This window comes from Podarcis filfolensis (assembly GCF_964270895.1).
Source record: "Podarcis filfolensis genome assembly, chromosome: 5".
Lineage (NCBI taxonomy): Eukaryota > Metazoa > Chordata > Lepidosauria > Squamata > Lacertidae > Podarcis > Podarcis filfolensis.
The window spans coordinates 72,656,459-72,676,923 of record NC_139608.1 but is presented as its reverse complement, the minus strand read 5'-3'; the positions used below and the strand labels follow the sequence as shown (position 1 = coordinate 72,676,923).

The following is a 20,465-nucleotide window of genomic DNA, read 5'->3' as shown; positions in this document are numbered from 1 at the left end:
CTCTGTCTTGAGAGACAATGGCGTGCGCCTCTGGGGGTGAAGTCAAATAACTGCAATAGCAGCACTGAAGTGAGATTCCACAGTACATGTCTGGACAGTGTGTATGGGGGTCCTGGGCTGCCCAGATGACGACCCTACTCTTGGTCTTGCTGATGTGGTCCAAAGGAAAGGAGAGCAGTACATTTGGCATAAGCTTGGCTGCAGGAGTTGCTGGAAGGAGGCGTATAAGGTGTTATCCAACTGTCTTAGAGACTCCATTCTGGATTTGTGTAAGGTTTAGTCCTTAGCCTTTTCTTCTAAAAGTATCCCTCAAAGCAGTGGAGGTTTAGGATCAGAGTTTTCCTTCTCCTAGATGGACTACCTTCCCAGGTTGCTGACCCCATCTGCCCCTCACTTCCCTCTACAGCATTTGTAGAAACCGCCTTCTTGACTGTTGGACCCCCAATTGGTCTCATCCACTCAATCTACTAAAGCCTGTCTTTACATGCAGAGGTAGTCCCTAACTCACTGAAGGCTTGAGAACTCACTATATTATACAACTATACCAGACATATAAACATGTATAAGAATAGAGTGGCAGGATGTACCACTGAAACACCACACAACGATACAAGGAACATATCAGGATAATAGATGTCTACTAAAAGGCATGACTTTAGTTTATCCTGGTGCAGGAAACACAGGAAGCTTCCTTATACCAAGTCAAAAAATAGGTCCCTCTAATTCAGTGTTATCTACGCGGAGTGGCAGTAGCTCTCCAGGGTTTCATAGCTACCTGCCCTAGCTGGAGCTGTCAGAGATTGAACCTTCTGCATGCAAAGGAGACACTATCACTCCACCCCTGATGTAGTAATATTAGCATGAGTATCTGGAATGTCTGAGACTCCCCTGCACGTCCCTTTTGCTGCTCTTAGCCTCCTCTGGTGGAGACACAGGGGAACCAGCTGTGAACTATCTAGCCTGGTGAAGAGACCCCGTGTTCTCTGCTTTATATTTAAGCCAGGCTGCTGTGGACCTTGAAGTGCTGCAATACCAGCACTTAAAGTGCAGATTAGCTGTTCTTTTTTGCCCCTTAATATATGTAAAGACCAAAATCAAAATCTTTGTAACTGTGCTTGTTGACGTTTGTCTTATTTGAACTTGATGATGTGCTTGGTAACAAACTATTTCCCCCCCCCCCAATGTTACATGTGATTGTAAACTGATTTGGGCACAGCTTATGATGGAAAAGCAGTGTATAAATAATCAAAATTATTCCATGACAATATTTTTGGCCTCACTAGTCCCTCCTCTTCCATCCTTTGGAGGAGGGAACCATACCTTAGTGGCAAAGCACAGGTTCTGAATGCAGAAGCTCCTAGGTTCAGTCCCTGGTATTCCCACTTAAAAGGATCAGGTACTGTAGTAGGTAATGTGAAACACTTTCTTTCCAGAGGTCCGAGAGAGCTGCTGCCAGCCAAGAAGAGACAAGATTGGACTAGATGGTCAGATAATTTGACCTGTTGTTGTTGTTGTTGTTGTTGAGTCGTTTAGTCGTGTCCGACTCTTCGTGACCCCATGGACCAGAGCACGCCAGGCACTTCTGTCTTCCACTGCCTCCCGCAGTTTGGTCAAACTCATGCTGGTAGCTTCGCGAACACTATCCAACCATTGACCTGGCATAAGGTATTTATATGTGTCCCTATTCATTCACCCCTCTCAGCCCAACATTCTGACTGAGGTGAGAAATCAGCTCTGATAAACTGGCAGAAATCAATCACTTACTCACATCCCAGACAAATATAGGGAAAACGTGTCTTGGCTAATGGAAACAGGCATCCTGTGGACAAACTGGCAGCCCCTGGCACTTTCCTCTTTTCTAATTCGGGAAGGTGGCTGCAGCTACAGAGCTGCACATACCACTCCTCCCAGGCTAGAAGAAAGGTCAGACCAAACAATTGCAAAGATCTGATTGAACAATTGCCAAGATGTATCTTCTGCTGCTGAGAGATAGGCAGTCCAGATGCATTATGTGCTGCACTACACTAGAGTAGCCAAATTGCCTTATCCTGTGGCTCAGGGGACAGGCAGGAGCAGGAAAGGAAACTCCCAGGAAATTCAGATTTTTAGGAGCTGTTAAGATGTCAGTCTCTTAGCACTTGGTACATAGGCATGGAATCTATTCCCATACACTTTTAAATAAAGACCAACTGCATCCAATCCCCCCCCCCAAAAAAATCCTAGGTTTAAATTAAAGAACAATTCACTCACACTACGGCTGCCTCAGTAAGCAACAAGGATTCAGGGTTGCTGTCATCCAACACAGGACTGAGTTTTTTCCCAGCAGCTTTCCCAATTGAGGTTTTCAACTTCTTTACTAGCTTCTTAGGAGTGTTTGTTATAGTTGAAGATTCTTCAGTACAGCAGCAACTGTAGACTTCAATCTTCAGCTGGAAGGCTGGGCCAGCTTCCTCACTAGAAACAATTGTTTCACAGCTTTTAGGAGAAGTACAATGGTCAAACAAAAATTTAGAATACTGTAAAATAAAATTACGGCTATTTATTTATTTTATGACTCAGCTACTCTCCAGTGCATGCCTCCCATGCCAGAGTGAAATTTAAAACAAAACAATAAATCAAAGTACAGCCACAAAACTAGATTCTAAAAACTGTTATAAAACATGTTAAAAATGCCCAGGTATATAAAAAAATTAATTGCCTAGCCCCAAAAAGACATAAGCACTGGGGGCAAGCAAATGTCTCTGGGGAAGAAATCACAACAAGAAAAAGAAGCCGTCTTTAGTGACCCTGCGTCTAACCTCAGATGGCTTTTTCATAATGGGGAAAGGGTTCGTGAAGGCTTGTGGGGAAAAAGACAACCCTTCAACCAGCATCAGCTAATAACAAAATCAAGTGGTTTTGAACACATTCAGCGATCTGATGCTCTCCAATGGAAAAAAAATACTTTGTACAGCTAAAGAGGACAAGAATAGATGTCTAAAAATTAAACCCATTGTGTTTTCAGGCTTCAATACAAGGTCATTTGCTGAGACAATGGACACTGAATCAGGATTTTTAAACCAATGGAATTACAGTGGTACCTTGGGTTACATATGCTTCAGGTTACAGACTCCGCTAACCCAGAAATAGTGCTTCAGGTTAAGAACTTTGCTTCAGGATGAGAACAGAAATCATGCTCCGGTGACGCGGGAGCAGCAGGAGGCCCCATTAGCTAAAGTGGTGCTTCAGGTTAAGAACAGTTTCAGGTTAAGAATGGACCTTAAGTACTTAACCCGATGTACCACTGTACAGTCATACCTCGGGCTGAATGTGCTTCGGAATGAGCGTGTTCGAGTTGCGCTCCGCGGCAACCCGGAAGTAACAGAGCATGTTACTTCCGGGTTTTGCCACTTGTGCATGTGCAGACACTCAAAATGACGTCACGCACATGCGCAGAAGCGCCAAAACATGACCCGCACATGCACGGACATGGGTTATGTTTGCTTCTAGATGCGAACGGGGCTCCGGAACGGATCCCATTCGCATCTAGAGGTACCACTGTAATTAACAGCTAGAGTGACAGTTTCAGTAGGTATCTGCAATGCTTTTTGCCTCCCTGAACAGATGCATCTGAACACCTGAACATGTAAACACATGTATATAAGAGTGTATATACACAGGCAACAAGCTCTAACTAAACAGCACAGTGGGGAGAGGGGAGAGCACCAGCAGCTCCTCACCAAATGGCAAGTTCAGATCAGGTCAGTTACCCACATTTGATCACCTGAAGGCATAGCATCCAGGACCCTGTTCTGGTTTTGGCCAATCTTCCATCCTTCTATTTCCTCAGGTCTTTCAGCAATGCACAGAATGTATTATTTTCAAATATTCCAAGCAGTATTTATAATGCAATTTCTTTAAGCCTTTGATTTGACAAGTTGAATGTTCTACTTTTCCCATTTTGCCTTCGGTGTAATAGAAGGGTTGTGTGATTGTTTTTGGATTTTTGTCTTCAGAAGAGACTTTCCTTCTTTTTAAACTTGCGACTTGGTGAGGCCCTGCAACTCTACATTGATCCAGAGATACTTACAATATGGTAGCACCTTCAAAACATATATCTGTGATTGCCTTATCCACAATAAGCAAGTCTGTATCAAAAACCTGAGTTCCTGCTTTGAGTAAGCAAAATACTGAGTAACGTTGGGTTCCTGAAAAAAGAAAATCCAAAAATACTTTTAAAAGTCTTGCTATATTTATATATTTTTAAAAATTGTTTATTGTAATTAAATAAAGAATTGAAGGTGTTTACAACAACTATAATACAATAAAAGTCACACAAAAACTGAAACACTTCAGCTAAATATTACAGAAAATGTTTTTCCTTAGTTGTCTGCATATGCCTGGCAGGCATATTGCACAGTATCAAATTATTTCTATTAAAAAAAGATAGACCAGTACAAGATGAAAATTTTATGAGGGGGGATTTGTTTATTTTTTTGCATGCAGCAGAAAGATGCAAAGGAGGGGAAGATTCAGCAGGTCACTGGATCTTGTCTTTAGTGTCCATATCTATATATTCAACAGAACCTTTGCAGGTAAACCTTTAAGAATTTACACAATATAGCAGTTTCTATAACAAAAATATTTATACCTGGACCAACACATTATCTTTGTTTCTTTAAAACTCATGGAAGTTATTTTTTTTCTGATAAACCTACTTCTTTTTTCTTTTTTTTTACAAACTGGCATTAAAGAACTTGCATTAAATAATGCACAATGAAGGATAAGAGTATTTTGCCATACTGAGCCTCTCTGACCTTACGGAAATTCAAAGTGAAATCTTTGGGGATGGTGGGGGAAGAGACAGTTTGAAAAGACTCAGGAGATAATCTCCATGACACAGCAAACTGCATGCCTGCACGAAGCCAAGTCAATAATCTATCCAACAGGAGACAAAGTTTCATTTAGATACATTTCAATGTTTCAACTAGCAGGATTACTTTCTGTATCTTTATCAGATATTTCAGCTCTCCTACTACTGAATATGTGATAGCATCATACACTTCTGTCACTCTACACTCTTCCAAGCATTGCATATTTTAAGAACTATAGATTTCAAGTCAGCCTATTTCAAATAACTATGTTAGGTCTATTGCGAGGTCACATTACATGCCAAGTAAGAAGTAAATGCTGCACAATGCCCTCTTGCTCAATAAGAGATTGAGCCCTCCTGTTTAGTTGTACAAAACCATTTCACAAAACAAACATACTTACTGTCTCTGCTGCTGAAGTGGTCAGAGCCTTTCCACATTAATGGAATTCGGAGATCTAAAAGCAAGCAGGAAAAATTAAACACGGTGACATCTTGATGCTATCCCAATACAATCCAAAAATTCAGAATTGTTTCTTTTAATCCTTATCTGCGGCAAAAGTCAAGCACACTGTATCCAGCAGCCTGCCTAATCAATCATCAATGATACTGTTCAATTATCATAGACTTCCCTTTGGCAGAATTTCAGAAGAACATCAACTGAAAGGGCATTTTCAGTTAAGAAAAGTTTAGAATCTTACACAAATGTACCTAAAATTACAGTGGTACCTTGGTTCTTGAACTTTATCTGTTCCGGGAGTCTGTTCGACTCCCGAAACCATTCGAAAACCAAGGCGTGACTTCCGATTGGCTTCCAGCACTCAATTGGAAGCCATGGAAGCCACATCAGACACTCGACTTCCGAAAAACATTCGCAAACTGGAACACTCACTTCCGGGTTTGCAGCTTTCGGGAGCCGGTTTGTTCGGAAGGTACCACTTTACTTGGAAATTGGGAGCTTTTATTTATTTAAGTTAGTCCATTATTCAGTCAATAGTGCTGATTTAGCTGGGGAATATCTCGGTGACAGATTGTTATTTCACAGTGTGCCAGGTTCTTCTAAAGGACCAGGGGCATCAGTGACGCAGAAGAACTTTGCCCAAAAGCTTGGTGAGCTACTGCCACAGAGAGTAAACAGCCCTAGGCTGGAAGAACCAGCAGTCTGATTCTGTAAGAACAAGTCCATAAAGGCACTTGGCTAGCTCAACATAAGAAAGCACTTTTATTCAGAATCTCCCACTCCTTCCACCACGTCTCAAGGATGCTTGCAAAACAGTGAAATCATTCATTCGGCTAGATTTGGCTCGGTTTGGATAGAGCTCAAGAAGATTCCTCCATTCTTCTCCCAAGTCTCAAAAAAGGGGGGGGGGGATTCCTTTAGCCAGTGTGGTGTAGCGGTTAAGAGTGATGGACTCGTAATCTGGTGAACCGGGTTTGATTCCCCGCTCCTCCACATGCAGCTGCTGGGTGACTTTGGGCTACTCACACTTCTCTGAAGTCTCTCAGCCTCACTCACCTCATAGTGTGTTTGTTGTGGGGGAGGAAGGGAAAGGAGATTGCTAGCCACTTTGAGACTCCTTAGGGTAGTGATAAAGCGGGATATCAAATCCAAACTCTCCTTCTTCTTCTTCCAGAGAAGCTTGCAAAGCCACAAGAGCCTAGCCACTTTGCAAATATCTCCACAGCTCAGCACCTACAGCTTAGAGGTAGGGGATTTGGTCAGAGGTTTGCTGCCACAGTTGTGGTGCGCTTCAGAGGCACAGGAATGGAGCTGAAATCTAACAAGGCATCATCACATGGTTAGTGGCAGCCACAATTTTTGACTGGCTACCAAGGCCAAATTATGTGGACCCTTGAATATGACAGCTCCTGCTATCTTCGAGGAAGATGCACCACACTATATTTTGAAATCACAGGATAATTTTGTGTGGAATATTTTACCTTTGTATTGCCAACTAATAAGCAAAATGATTTGAACACCACAAGAGGTAGATATTAGAAGACACTGACAAGCTGCATGTTTTTCCAACACCTTTGGAAAAAATTAGGATACATTTGGCTTTAAAAGGAAGAGAAGCATCCAATAATCACAAAAAAAGAGTTGAGATGTAATGTTTTACACTGTTTACTAAAACTGGAATGGCAATTTATTAGAATCACTCATTTCCCGTTATGAGTAAAAATCAAAGTAACTTGGCTTTCAAATGATGCTTCATAAAGAGTTTGCAACATGCAGGGAAATGTGGAATGGCAGAAGTGAACAGCTTCATGTCAAAGAAGATTACATCTCAATCAATTTCATAAGCAGACATTCTTTGGCCTATGGTGCACATTATCGAAGCCTGCTATTTCAGCAATAAATCCCACTGGCAATGTATTCTCATGAGACTCTGCTTCAAAGCTTTCATAGCGTTTAATTGGCTATCCGTTTCTTGGAGTCACATTAATGTAACAAAATCCAACACTGAGGCAAGAATAAAATAGAACTTAAACTAAACAGATAAAAAGCTGGCAATAATAGATTTATTTTCAATAAAGGCAGAAGGTTATTTTCTTCAGAGCTTCACCAGAAAAAAATTGCTGGTCAGACCAACTAATCACTTTATATAATTATATTCTGGCACACAGGCAAAGGTTTTGTAGTTTAGCCTGGCAAGTTGGAAAATTAGTGCTGCTGCTGCTGCTATTTCCCCCCTGCACAATTCACTTTTATGTTCTGGGTCTCCGTAATCTTGCCTTTCACTGATTCTCTTCTGATCTGTCTAATAGTTCTTTCAATATTTCCATAGGTGGAAACTCTTCTTTTGCTTTTCCTCTGTTGGGGATCTTGGGTTCCTCAGGGATCTGTTCCAGGATCCCTGCTTTTCTGCCACTGCACATTATTCCTGGGAGACCTCATCAAATCTGTAATACTATGTCTTTCTGTACTCCCTGCAGGGAGATAACACCCAGCTCTTTCTTTCTCTCCTCCTGAGCTGTTCTCCCTGCAATCCTACATCTCCAGCCACCTGATATTTGTACTTGCAAGTTGTTTTTTCAAACTCTTGTTTCAAACTCAGTATGTCCAAGATGGAACTGCTCATCTTTCTCCCCAAGGTCTGAACTCCCTATGTGCTATCCTGAATCCACTGATAATGCTACCATCCACCATGCTGAACAGGTACATGGCCTTGGGGCAGTCTCATCATTCCTCCTAATCTTGAGGCAAGGACCTAACCTTCTGTAATCGGTAAAATGCCATGCACAATGGTGGTGTTATGTAAATAACAACAAGGTCCCTGTCCAACTGAGTTAACAATCTAGATTTAGACACTAGGACAGGTGTCTACAACAAAGACGAGGCAAACGTAATTGGAACAATTTTTGAAGATACAAATACATATATTTAGGCTTTGAATTTGGAACTAAGGAGGTAAGCCAAAGGTGTCATGGATGAAGTGGGCCTTGAGAAGGGTTTCAATGACTAAAGCTGTTTGGGGAGCAAATTCAAGGCATAAGCAGTAGTGAGGGGCAAGTCATTAAAACAGGAGTCCTTCAGATAGGTGAGGATGATCAATTTAAAAGAGAGAACGTCACAGACCCCCTCTCCCCACTCACCTTTTTGAAAAACTAAGACTGTGATCCTACTCGCCAGTTAAATGCACCTTGCATTCTGTTTAAATTAATGAGCCTTATTTTCGGAATATGCCAGTTTAGGACCAAGACATAGAAGTATAATTTAGAATGCAATACTTGTAATTTCACTGCTTATGCCACATCAGAAGTAATTTTCAAAACTATTCCTGCTTGGTTCTTAAGCAGTTATATCCTCCAGTGATGAAGCTGGAAATGTATCCTTTGTACAAGACAGTTACACAGTGAGGGTGATAAGGCCTTGAATATTATCTTAAATGCAATGAATGCATTTACTTTCCAAATGGATTTAGTTACAGAGTTACCCAAGGCTAGCCATTTCAGACAGAGAGCGTGCATTTCAGTGAAAAGACACTGCATTGCAATTTATATTGCATCAGCAAATTTTCAAGCACACCAACTGAAGGCTTTCAGAACATAATACCTGATATGGCAAGTCTCCCTCCACAAGCTTCACGGTCTTTAGCTGCAAAATCTGAACATCTGACAAAACAAAATAAAGATTACAATTAGATAAAGAAATGAATTTCTATCCACTTCTTTTCTTTCAAAATAAATTTGTCTGAGGTCAGATTATTGTGTATTCAGTTATGCTCAAGAGGGATCCACACATCAAAGTATTGTAACTCTAACCAACCCATTAAAATTAAGCCACTTAGGGTTCAAAAATGACACATTTTTTGCATTTTCTAGGACACTGTAGCACATTCATAACTGTGCACATTAACACCCTCCCCCCTCCAGAGTAGCTCTATCATATAAAATCTACTGGAACTTCTAAGTTTGGTTGAAACCAAACAAATCTGGCAAACCACTTTTGTGCTCTTCTGCAACTTCCCATCAAATGACATTTGAACCTAACTAGTACCTTGTGTCTTGGGCAAATTTCTCTAGGTATCCTTTTTTCTCATAACAGGAACTGGTGCAAGATGGACTGAGCAACAAAGTAAAACAATTTACTTCCTCCTTTGCTTCTGTACTGGACACACAGGAAAAGTCCTTGCAGAGGCATGATCACTCGGTCCTTTTGCCATGAACCCACTATGTCTCTTCACTAGACGTGCAAGAGACAATGCCCTGTCCAGCATAAAAACAAAGTAGAATAGTGCTGGAGTTACAGATTGCGCAATTCCTCTGCCATCAGCCTGCTGTGTTTGTATGCTAGACAAGCAGGTGCTTGGTCTGCTGCATGTCTAGCACAAAAACACAACAGGCTGGTGGTAGAAGGAAGGAGTAGCTGCTGCCAACCCCTTCGTTTCTATGCGGGACGTTAAATAGGAAGCTTCACCTCCTGGATGTCCAGTAAGAAAATGTAATAGGCTGCTGGAGGAGAGATGAAGTGCTCTGAGCCATCAGTGGCAACCTCTTTTGGTTTCTGTGCTAGGCAGAGAGGAGGTAGTATATACATGCTGCCTAGCACAGAAACCTAGGCTGTCCCTGCCCCAGCTGCGAAACACCCTTTTCTACACCCAGCATAGAAATTCAGTGGTGCCCTGTCCTCCTTTTGGCAGACTACTTCCTCTTTTGTGCTCATCCTTTTAGTGGAATGAATCTGTCCTTTATAAATATATTTGTGGATTGGCATTTTAGATTCTGTTCATATATTTGGTTTTCATATTTCTTGTTTTTCTAAGTTTTCTAAGTTGACAATTTTGTGTAAAAAGCAATGAATGAATGAATACATCAAAAATGTAATAAAAAATAAGCAAGTGGCCAAAGCTACAATGAAGCATAATAATCATTAAAATCAGTATTTTAAAATCTTTTTCTAGTTGACCTGAGGACAGGTATTTTATTTCCTTTCTTGGTTGATGTAGTTATCAACATTGACCAGCAGATGGCACCAATTAATCATTTTATTTTATTTTATGGGGGGGATGTACAGGTAAGATATTGTAAATATATGCTCAAGCTTTTCTGTGTCATCTAACATTTGATATGGCATCTTTAGATAAGAAATGTAACTGTAAGGCTCAAAACACTTTAAAGGTCACAACTGCCCTGAGAATACTTTGCATCTGAGGGTCGCAGAGCTGGTTCCCATGTTTACAGAAAATTTACACATTATCACCTGCTCCTTCCTGTGTTTCTTCATTAGAAGCTGATGTAGGAGACCAGGTTATCCTAGCCATGTGGGAGTCACTCCTCCAAACCCAAAGTGGTTCCCACACAGGATGGTGTTTCTTGTCACTAGACCAATCTCCATGACTCCTGGATCTCCTTCATAAGAATTCTCTGCTCTTTCAACCCTCTACTTTTCTTCCCACCAAGAACAGCAACTGAAACTGTTCTTAGACCCTGAATGAGGCTAAGGCCACACCGATCATCTGCTGCTTGCAGAAGTTGCACCTGTCTTTCAACTTCAGCAGCAGACACATTTGTGAGCATCTGTTGCATCACAGCAACTAAGTCAGTAATATTTTCATTAAAAACCCAGTGTTTGAAGAACATTGGTTGGTGAGTAGTTACCCCATGCTGAATTACAGGCCATTATTGTAATAATGAGTGATTAATGGGGAATGCTTGCAAGAAAACTCTTGAGATTACTACTGACCGCACTGCGGTTCTCTTCATGGTTGATTCTCCTGTCTGTTTCTGTAATTCTGTCCTGTAGGCAAGGATGCGAGCATTGCAAACCATCAGATTCTTAACTGCATGCAATATTTGGTCCTTTTGTGTGCTCACAGCAAGCAGCTTACAAATTCCTTCTCGCATTCTCGTTTCAAAGTCAATTTTCTCTTGAATGCTGCCACCCTAAACACCAAAACACAATGGAGTTGTCAGATAAATCTCAAATTACAGATTTATGATTTATTGGAGGAGAATAAAGTTGGCTAAACCAGGAACAACAGATGCCAGGAACTACAACTCTCATCAGCCCCCAGCCTCCTTAGCCAACAGTAAAGTATGGCAGGAACTAGTGTTGTTCATCAACATCAAGTTAACTTATCCTTACACTAGGAAGTGTAGATGTTTACTTCATATTCAGTTCTGCGATGGGGTTAGAGAAAGACGTTTTCAGTCTACATTCCAAGGATCCTGGAGAAGAAGGACCATGAGGGGACATACTTCTCTAAAAGGCAATTTGCCCACTGCCCGTTGGCTGCGTTAAGACTCTCAGCCCAAAAGGCCTGGCTAGAGTGCAAGGGGTGACCAGAGTCCTAAAACTAGAGAGCCAGCATCACATAAGGAGACTATGCCATGGCTCAAGGGATCCTTCGAGGACTACTTGGGTGCAGTAAATTCTGAGGGGCAGGTGCCCTTCCTGACAACCCTTCTAAGACTGTACCCTGCAAACAAAGGTGGCCTTCTTTTCATCAATGAGAGCTTCAGCACTAAGTAAGGCAGCTTTGCTTAAGCTGCAGCCTGCTGAAGAGTAAAACGATGGGACTGCTCGCTATTGGGTGGCATTCTGGTTGGTCTAAACTCTAAACGGAGGGGTTTTCCTTTATTTGGCGGACACTGGGCCGGCAAAAACAAAAAGAGGGTCACAGGAGGGGACCCTTCATCCCTTCCCCGTCCCTGCTCCGCTACACCACTGAAAGGGGGCAAAAAGTGGGGGGGTGTCTTTGGAGAGAACCCGCCCAAAGCCAAAATCCGAGAGTCTCTAAAGCGGAAAGGGTTGAACTTTAATACCTCATCCCTAGTCCGTTTCCAAATGTTTAGCTCCTGGGGCTAAAAGGGCGATAGGCGCCCGGTCCCTGCCTTCTCCTGGCGCTTTAGGAGACGAAAGAGAGGAGGGGGCGGGAATCCATGTCGCCTTCTTCTCTCCTCCCCTGCTTACCATTTACTTGATACAGCATGCAAGGAGGACGAGAAGAAGGAGAGAAAAAGAGAGAAAGACCTCCAAAACAACAGCAACGCGCGCTTGCTCTCCGCCCCCCAAAAAAGGCGGGGAGGCGAACGGCCTCCGCTGCTCACCTGGCCCTCCTTCACCTGCTGCTCGTCGGCAGCGCGGCCTGCTCGGCACCGCCTCATCGCCTTTCCCGCCCCGGCTATGGCCGCCGCCGCCTCCTCCTCCTCAGAGCCGCCGCCGTTCAAACTTCCCGCTCCGCCTCCTTCGCTGCTGCTCCGGCCCAACGGCAGCGCGGGGCCCGCCTTTTCCTCCGCCTCCTTCTCCTTGTCCCGCCTCGGCCGCGGCTCCTCGTCAGAGGCGAATGGCTGCCCAGCATCGCGTTGTTGTTCAGGCGCTTGTTCAGCCAACAGCCCCCGCTTTGCTTTATAGCCAGGACTGACCTCCGTAGACAGAAGTCCTGTTCGCTCACGTTCAGCTCTCGTGAGTGAAATAGGTTGTGGGAAACAATGAAGAGAGGGCGCCCCGGAGCATGTGCAGAATGTTCTTCCTCCAACCAGCGCCACGAAGTAGCTGCCGTGCCGCTGCTAGCTATAATCATTATCATTTTTAACGATGTTTTCCTCGTCTACTTGACTGGGTTGCCCCAGCCACTCTGGGCGGCTTATACAGTATAAAATCATAATAAAACATCACACATTAAAAAGCTATACAGGGCTGCCTTCAGCTCGGCTAGTACTGCCTGGGACTTCGCTTCAGGAGCACAGCTTGCCAGGGCTCAATGAATGCCTGGTGCCCTCCAGATGTTGTGAACTATAGTTCCCATCCGTCCCAGCCAGCATTGCCAGTGATCAGGGGTGTGTGGGAGTTATCCAAAACATCTGGAGGGCCCCCAGACCAAACCTATCTTCCAGGATGTGAGGATAAAAGGGAGAGCCAGGTACACTGGCTTGGACTCCTTAGAAGGCAGGTTATAAATGTAGCCAATATACTGGTTCTCATTCTCTTTTCTGAGTGCAATTCACAGTGCCAACCTCGTTTTTGAAGCTCCTAAAGGGCTTGGGACCTGAGGGACTGCTTATATACACATAAGCCTGTGTGCAGCCATGCCCTGCTATCATCCAGAGACCCTTCTAGTCCCTTTGGCATCTGAAATGAGACATGTTAGTCTTCTAGGTTCTTGTTTGTGCAGTGCTCCCTTGAGGCCAGTTTGGCCACCCATCTGATGTCTTTTAGGGGCTGGGCGAATAACTTTTTCATTTCGCCAGATTTTATCACCACTTACCATCTGATGGAGTTTTAGCTTCTACAAGGATTCCATTGGGATTGCCTTTGGATGTTACCTCACCGATCTTTGTCATTTTATTATTGCATGCTTAATCCAATTTGTTATGCAATGTTTTTTGGGGGGGTTTTTTGCTGAAGGGCAGTACAGAAAACATATTTTAACTGAGAGTGTGCTGCACTGTACCACAGATTTCCTTGACCCATTGCACCTTTGGAGACCCCCAAATACAGTTGTGAGGTGTATCTGGTTTAGGAGGTATTGCAATCAGAAAAGGCTCATCTGCCTAATATATACTTCTCCATAGAGCTGTTTGACACACTAAAGCCTTGTCACAAAAAATAGCCACTTTGACTGTCATCCTATGCACATTTACACAGGAGTAAGACCAATAGAACACAGTTGCACTTTTCAGCAATCTTAACCGTGCCATCTTTTTGATTAGAAATACAATATGAAGATATTGAGAGGGCTTGAATGTTTTTAGGACTGCAGTTCTAAACTTCCCTAAGCTGGGAGTCATGCTCACTGAAGTCAGTGTGACCTATTTGCAAATAAACATATAGGATCAAGTGAAATCATTTGACCAAAGTTTTGGCCAGGTGCTATATAGCAAACTGATATTCTTATACACACACAGCAGCAGCAGCAGCAGCCACACATACTGCGTTGTTGGAGCTTGAAGCAAACATCTGTAATAAAAAAGATCCTGGGAAATAAGCCTGGGAAACCTGGTACATCTAATAAGGCAATTTATGAGAAGGCAGTTTATTAACCGCACCAAACAGAAGAGAGAAAAGGCACTGAAACTGAAAAATCACAACCTGTTTGTCCATAACACTCTCTAAAATTTGTTATATAGAACTGTGGGTGCTGTGTGGGTCACACAGGTAAATATTGTTGAAACGTTTCTGTGTCATATTAACTTTTCTGATCTTTAAGCATTTAGCTTGATTAAAAATTGAGCTCAGTTAAGCAGAACAGTCAAATCTATATATATATTTCTAGGGCAACAAATCTATATACTGTGATGGCAACAATCTTCAATGGCTTTAAGAGGGAATGACTACTAGTCATTATGGTGAGGGACCTCCATACACTCTGCCCAGGCTTCAGTGGTGGATTTATGTATAGGCTAAGTAGGTTGAAGCCTAGGGCCTCTAAATCTAGGGGGCCTCGCCAGCCAGCCCGCTCCCCAGCGGGCAGTCTCCCCTCTCCCAAAATTGCAAACCCAAGACTTCATGTGAGGGCAGGGCAACTCGGGCCTGCCAGGCTTGCGCCCTAGATCTCTGCAGCTACAGCAGGCGCTGTCTCTCAAATGCCAACAAACACCCCCTTTCTCTATGATGGGAGGTCTAGTGCCTCTGAATAAAAGACATTGGGGAACAATGGCGGGAGAGGGCAGTTGCCCCATGTCCTGCTTGCACGCTTCCCAGAGGCATCCAATTGTCCACTAGAAGAAGCAGGAGGCTGGACTGGATAGGCCTCAGGTCTCATCCTGTAGGACACTTCTGGGTTCTTACAACTGCTCCAGAAAACTAATTTCAGCCTCCTGAGGATTAGACGCAAAAAGACCAGCCCTTTTTGATGGGAAAGATGGAACACGGAGAGAGCAGAAACAGACAAGCATAACTCTGTGGGCGTTATCAAAAAATTGTCAAAAGAGAGTAATAAATCATTACTAAAGAATTTTTAAAATTGTAATGACAGCCATATGTACATGGAAATTTATTTTCTCATTATTAATCCATCAGTACTCAATCAGGCAAACTTTCATTGCTTTGTATTTTCCCCAGGGTACATTTATCTGGAAGCTGTTGAGAAGCTGTCAGAAGATAGGAACAGTATAGTGAAAACCAGTATTAAAATTTACAACCGTTTATTTTGTTGCTGGAAAACCCCAGGTTTTTTTGAATTTTGTTTTTGCTTCCTGCCTTATTAAAATGCCACAGGACTGTTCTTTGGCTGCTTCTATAAACTGATGTGTGTTGTGAATAAAGGCATAATACGATGCTTTGTACATTTGTGTAGTGGGAATGCCATAACGAGACAAAATACACCCCCAAAGTGAACATGCAATGCCAGGCCTTCATTAAGGAGACATTCCTAGTGCAGTTGTATGCATTTCTTTTTTTTTTTTTTTTTATAATATATTTATTAAAGTTTTCAAATAAAACATATATCAAATAAGCACTTATCGTTGTCCATTTAACATCTTTCAATTGTTACATGGGACTCCCCCACACCTCCCGCATACACTTACATCATTATTAAATTATTTTCAAGCAAATTATCATTTAACTCATCTTAATTAATAATCTTAATTTGGTTTGACATATAATTCGACTTTAAATCTATTTTAATGGTAGACAATTGTCTGCACTGGCATCCTATTCAGCACTCAGCCAGATTACAATATTTTTGTAAATAAGTCTTAAATTTCCTCCAGTCTTCTTCCATCCTTTCTTCTCCCTGGTCTCGAATTCTGCCGGTCATCTCGGCTAGTTGCATATAGTCCATCAGTTGCATCTGCCATTCTTCCACAGTGGGTAGCTCCTGAGTTTTCCAATTCTTGGCAATTAATATTCTTGCTGCTGTTGTTGCGTACAAAAAGAATGTTCTGTCCTCTTTTAACACACTCTGGCCGACAATACCCAGGAGAAAGGCCTCTGCTTTCTTAGTAAAGGTGTATTTAAACACCTTTTTTAATTCATTATATATTTTCTCCCAAAAGGCCTTCACTCTAGGGCAGGTCCACCAGAGGTGAAAAAATGTTCCTTCATTTTCCTTACACTTCCAACATTTGCTATCAGACGAATGGTATATTTTAGCCAGTTTGACAGGGGTCATGTACCATCTATACATCATTTTCATCACATTTTCCTTCAACGCATTACATGCAGTGAAGTTCAGCCCAGAGGTCCACAACCTTTCCCAATCTTCAAACATAATATTATACCCAATATCCTGCGCCCATTTTATCATTGTTGATTTTACCATTTCGTCATGTGTGTTCCATTTCAGCAGCAAGTTATACATTCTTGAAAGTACCTTAGTCTTAGGTTCTAACAGTTCAGTTTCTAACTTTGACTTTTCCACTTGGAATCCTAACTTTTTGTCGTTTTTAAACACTTCTTTAATCTGAGCATAGTGTAACCAGTCTCGCACTTTGTCTCTCATCTTTTCTAAACTCTGCAATTTCCAGTTGTCACCATCCTTTTCTATTATCTCCCAATATTTTGGCCAATTGGCCTCCATATTGGCTTTTTTCCGAGCCTTAGCCTCCAGGGGTGACAGCCACCTCGGAGTTTTATTCTCCAGTAAGTCTTTATATTTTGTCCAGACATTAAAAACTGATTTTCTGACAATATGGTTCTTGAAGGCCTTATTTATCTTAGCTTTATCATACCATAAATATGCATGCCATCCAAACGCATTATTAAAACCTTCCAAATCCAAGACATCCGTATCTTCAAGAAGTAACCAATCTTTTAACCAGCAGAAAGCTGCAGCTTCATAATACAACTTTAAGTCTGGCAGGGCAAAGCCCCCTCTTTCTTTCGCATCTGTTAATATTTTAAATTTGATTCTGGGCTTTTTGCCCTGCCAGACAAATTTAGAGATATCTTTCTGCCACTTCCGGAAGCACTCTGTCTTGTCTACAATCTGCAGTGTCTGAAACAAAAATAACATTTTTGGCAATACATTCATCTTGATGGCAGCTATTCGGCCTAGCAATGAAAGTTTTAATCTTGACCAACTATCCAAGTCTCTCTTAATCTCTGACCAACATTTTTCATAGTTATCTTTAAATAAACTCAGATTTTTTGCTGTTATGTTTACCCCTAGGTATTTAACTTTTTTAACCACATTTAGTTCTGTCTCTTTCTGAAGCTGTTCCAACTCAATATCTGTCATGTTTTTCCCCAGAACTTTAGTTTTTTGCTTATTTAACTTAAATCCTGCCACTCGACCAAAGTTTTGAATCAGTTGTAGTACTCTTTTCAAACTAGACTCCGGCTCCTGTAATGTCAGAACTAGGTCATCTGCAAAAGCTTTAAGTTTATATTGTTTCGCTCCGACCTGAATCCCTTCCACCAACCGGTCCCCCCTAATCATATTCAGGAGCACTTCCAGAACCGAAATAAACAGTAATGGGGAAATCGGGCAGCCTTGTCGTGTACCTTTTTCAATTTTAAACTCTTCTGTAACCACATTGTTAACTATCAGTTTAGCCTTTTGTTCTGAATATATTGCCTCAATCCCGTTCTCAAACCCCCGTCCCACTCCCATTTCTTTTAAGTTCCCCTTCATAAATTTCCAAGAAATGTTGTCAAAGGCTTTCTCCGCGTCTATAAAAATTAAAGCTGCTTTGGTGTTTATGTTTGTTTGTAAAAGTTCCAATATGTCTATAATGTTCCTTGTGTTAGTAAACATATGTCTGCCCGGGAGAAAGCCTGCCTGGTCTTTATGGATTATCTCACTTAAAACTTTCTTAAATCTTCGTGCCAAAACATCTGCAAATATTTTGTAATCCACATTTAAAAGGGAGATGGGACGGTAATTCTTAAGTTGTGTCTTTTCAGTTTCTGACTTTGGAATCAATGTGATAAATGCTTCTTTCCACGATTCAGGCGCCTTCTTCCCCTCCATTATTTCATTACTGACCTCCAACAAAGGTTGTATCAAATAATCCTTCAATGTCTTATAGTAGTTAGAGGTCAGTCCATCTGGCCCTGGTGATTTGCCCTGTTTCAGACTCAGGATGGCCTGTTCAATCTCTTGTTGTGTTATTTTGCCATTTAAAATTGTTCTGTTTTCTTCTGACAGCTTTGCTAATCCATTTCTCTCCAAAAATTGTGTAATCTCTATTTCATCTTGTGGCCCTTGAGTATATAACTTTTTAAAATACCTCTGGAAGCACTTTCTAATCTCTCCCGGGTTCTGAATGTTCCTTCCTTCAACCTCTAAGTTTGTTACTGTATTTAATCTTTGTCTCCTTTTCAACTGCCAAGCTAGCAGTTTCCCACATTTATTTGCCGATTCAAAAGTTTTTTGTTTCATTGTTTTAATCTTCCATTCTATTTCCTGATTTATCAGCTTGGAATATTGCGCCTGATAAAGTTTAATTTCTCTCAGAATCGGTTGGGACTTTGGGTTAGATCTTAACTTCTTCTCCAACTCTTTGATACTTTCCAGAATTTTATCTTTCTTTTCATTTTGCAGTCTTTTCTTTAAGGAATTCTGTTGGATCAAGAACCCTCTCATCACAGCTTTACTTGCATCCCAGATAGTTCTTTTTTCCACCGTAGTGTTCAAATTAATCTCAAAATAGTCCTTTAAGGTTTTTTGGGCCTTCTTTACAATTCTTTGATCTCTAAACAGGCCATCATTCATCTTCCATCTAAAGGAGCCGATTGGGATCAATGTCATATCCATTCTCAAGGCGTTATGGTCGGAGCATGTTTTGGGGCAGATTTCCACCTTCCTCACCTTAGGTGCCAGACTTCTAGTTATCCATATTTGGTCGATTCGTGTCCAAGTCAGTTGAGCTTCAGAAAAGAATGTTCCTTCTCTTCCCAAGGGGTTTCTAACTCTCCAGATGTCAACCCAGTCCATATTGTCAGTCATTTCAAAAAAGGTCTTAGGTAGTCTTCCCTCTTTAGTAATGTTCTGGTTCTGTGACTTATCCATATTTGTTGATACGACCCCATTCATGTCCCCCATCATGATGACGTTGTTGTAATCCAGATAGTCCAGCATGATCTCGTGCAACTTCTTATAAAAATCCGATTTTCCTTCATTTGGAGCATAAATTCCTAATATCAAAATTTTTTCTCCTTGATACTGTATTTCTATTGCGAGGATTCTTCCACTTTCGTCTTTAAAGAGAAATTTTGGTGAAAGGCTCTCTTTTGCATAGATCACTACACCTCTCTTTTTAACTGTATCCGATGATATAAATTCTTGACCAAGCCTTTTATTTATTAACACCTTTCTATGGAGCCTAATCACATGCGTTTCTTGTAAGCATATAATGTCCAATTGTTCCTTTTTTAAAATATGAAAAATTTTAGACCTTTTTTCGGGACTGTTACAGCCATTTATGTTCCAACTCAAAAGCTGCAGAGACATCCTGGATAGATCTGGTTATTCTTTCTGGGGTGGTACCTTGTTCTCCGGTCCTTGAGGATCCGAGGGGGCGGGCTCCCCTGGAGGTTCTGGCGCTGGCAATCCAAGTCCTTTGTGGAGGTCTTCTCCGTGTGCTCCCAAAAACTTGTCTCTATCTTCCACTGTTTTGATTTTGATCTTTCTCCCTCTGTAGGTAAAGGATAATCCTTGTGGAAACTCCCACCTGAAGATAATTGCGTTGCTTCTCAACAGTCTTGCCAATTCCGTGTAATTAGATCTAAGGTCCAGCAACTGCTTAGGAATGTCCTTGTAGATTTCAATTCTCTTGCCCAAGATGTCTAGTGACTTTTCGTAGTGCAGGCCCAAAATCTTGTCCCTTTCCTCCTTTGATCTCAATGTTATCAAACAATCTCTGGGCTTCTCTGTCCTTCTGACTCTGCCAAGCCTGAAAGCAGATGCAATTTTAAAGTCTATTTCCTCTAACTCCCAAAACTTGGGATTGCATTTCTACTCAAAAGTACATCTCATTGAGTTCAATGGTGTTTACCATTAAGTGGGGTACATGATTGCAGCCTCAGCTGACCTGCGGATAACTCCCATTGAATTCAGTGTGGGTTTACTGATTGCACTGTAAGCCAATAATACTTTATTCCAAGAAGATGGATTTCTGAATCATAAAAATAACTGGCATTTTTTAAGAATGGCATTTCTGGACATCTTGATTTCTGCATAATAAAAACTCTTGCTGCGATATTGATGCCCAAAAGTTAGTC

General features: G+C 41.7%; 1 protein-coding gene across 5 annotated transcripts in view; it reads right to left on the bottom strand.

Annotated features, from left to right (window-relative positions):
- Positions 1 to 13,011, bottom strand: part of RTKN2 (rhotekin 2) — a 56,775-nt gene extending 43,764 nt beyond the window's left edge. For 2 of the 5 annotated variants that reach the window (XR_014548219.1, XR_014548220.1), the window contains exons 1-6: positions 12,404 to 13,011; positions 11,037 to 11,236; positions 8,907 to 8,965; positions 5,254 to 5,307; positions 4,070 to 4,187; positions 2,251 to 2,454 (exon numbers count right to left, since the gene is read on the bottom strand). Coding sequence is in view for 2 of the 5 variants with exons in the window: in XM_083614484.1 (XP_083470610.1) it covers positions 2,251 to 2,454; positions 4,070 to 4,187; positions 5,254 to 5,307; positions 8,907 to 8,965; positions 11,037 to 11,236; positions 12,404 to 12,460 (692 nt within the window). In the remaining 3 variants the exon portion in view is untranslated. Of the gene's footprint in view, positions 1 to 2,250; positions 2,455 to 4,069; positions 4,188 to 5,253; positions 5,308 to 8,906; positions 8,966 to 11,036; positions 11,237 to 12,118; positions 12,267 to 12,403 lie in introns of those variants that run through there. The other 3 variants (XR_014548221.1, XM_083614484.1, XM_083614485.1) reach the window with 3 other exon arrangements.
- Positions 13,012 to 20,465: the final 7,454 nt, after the last annotated feature.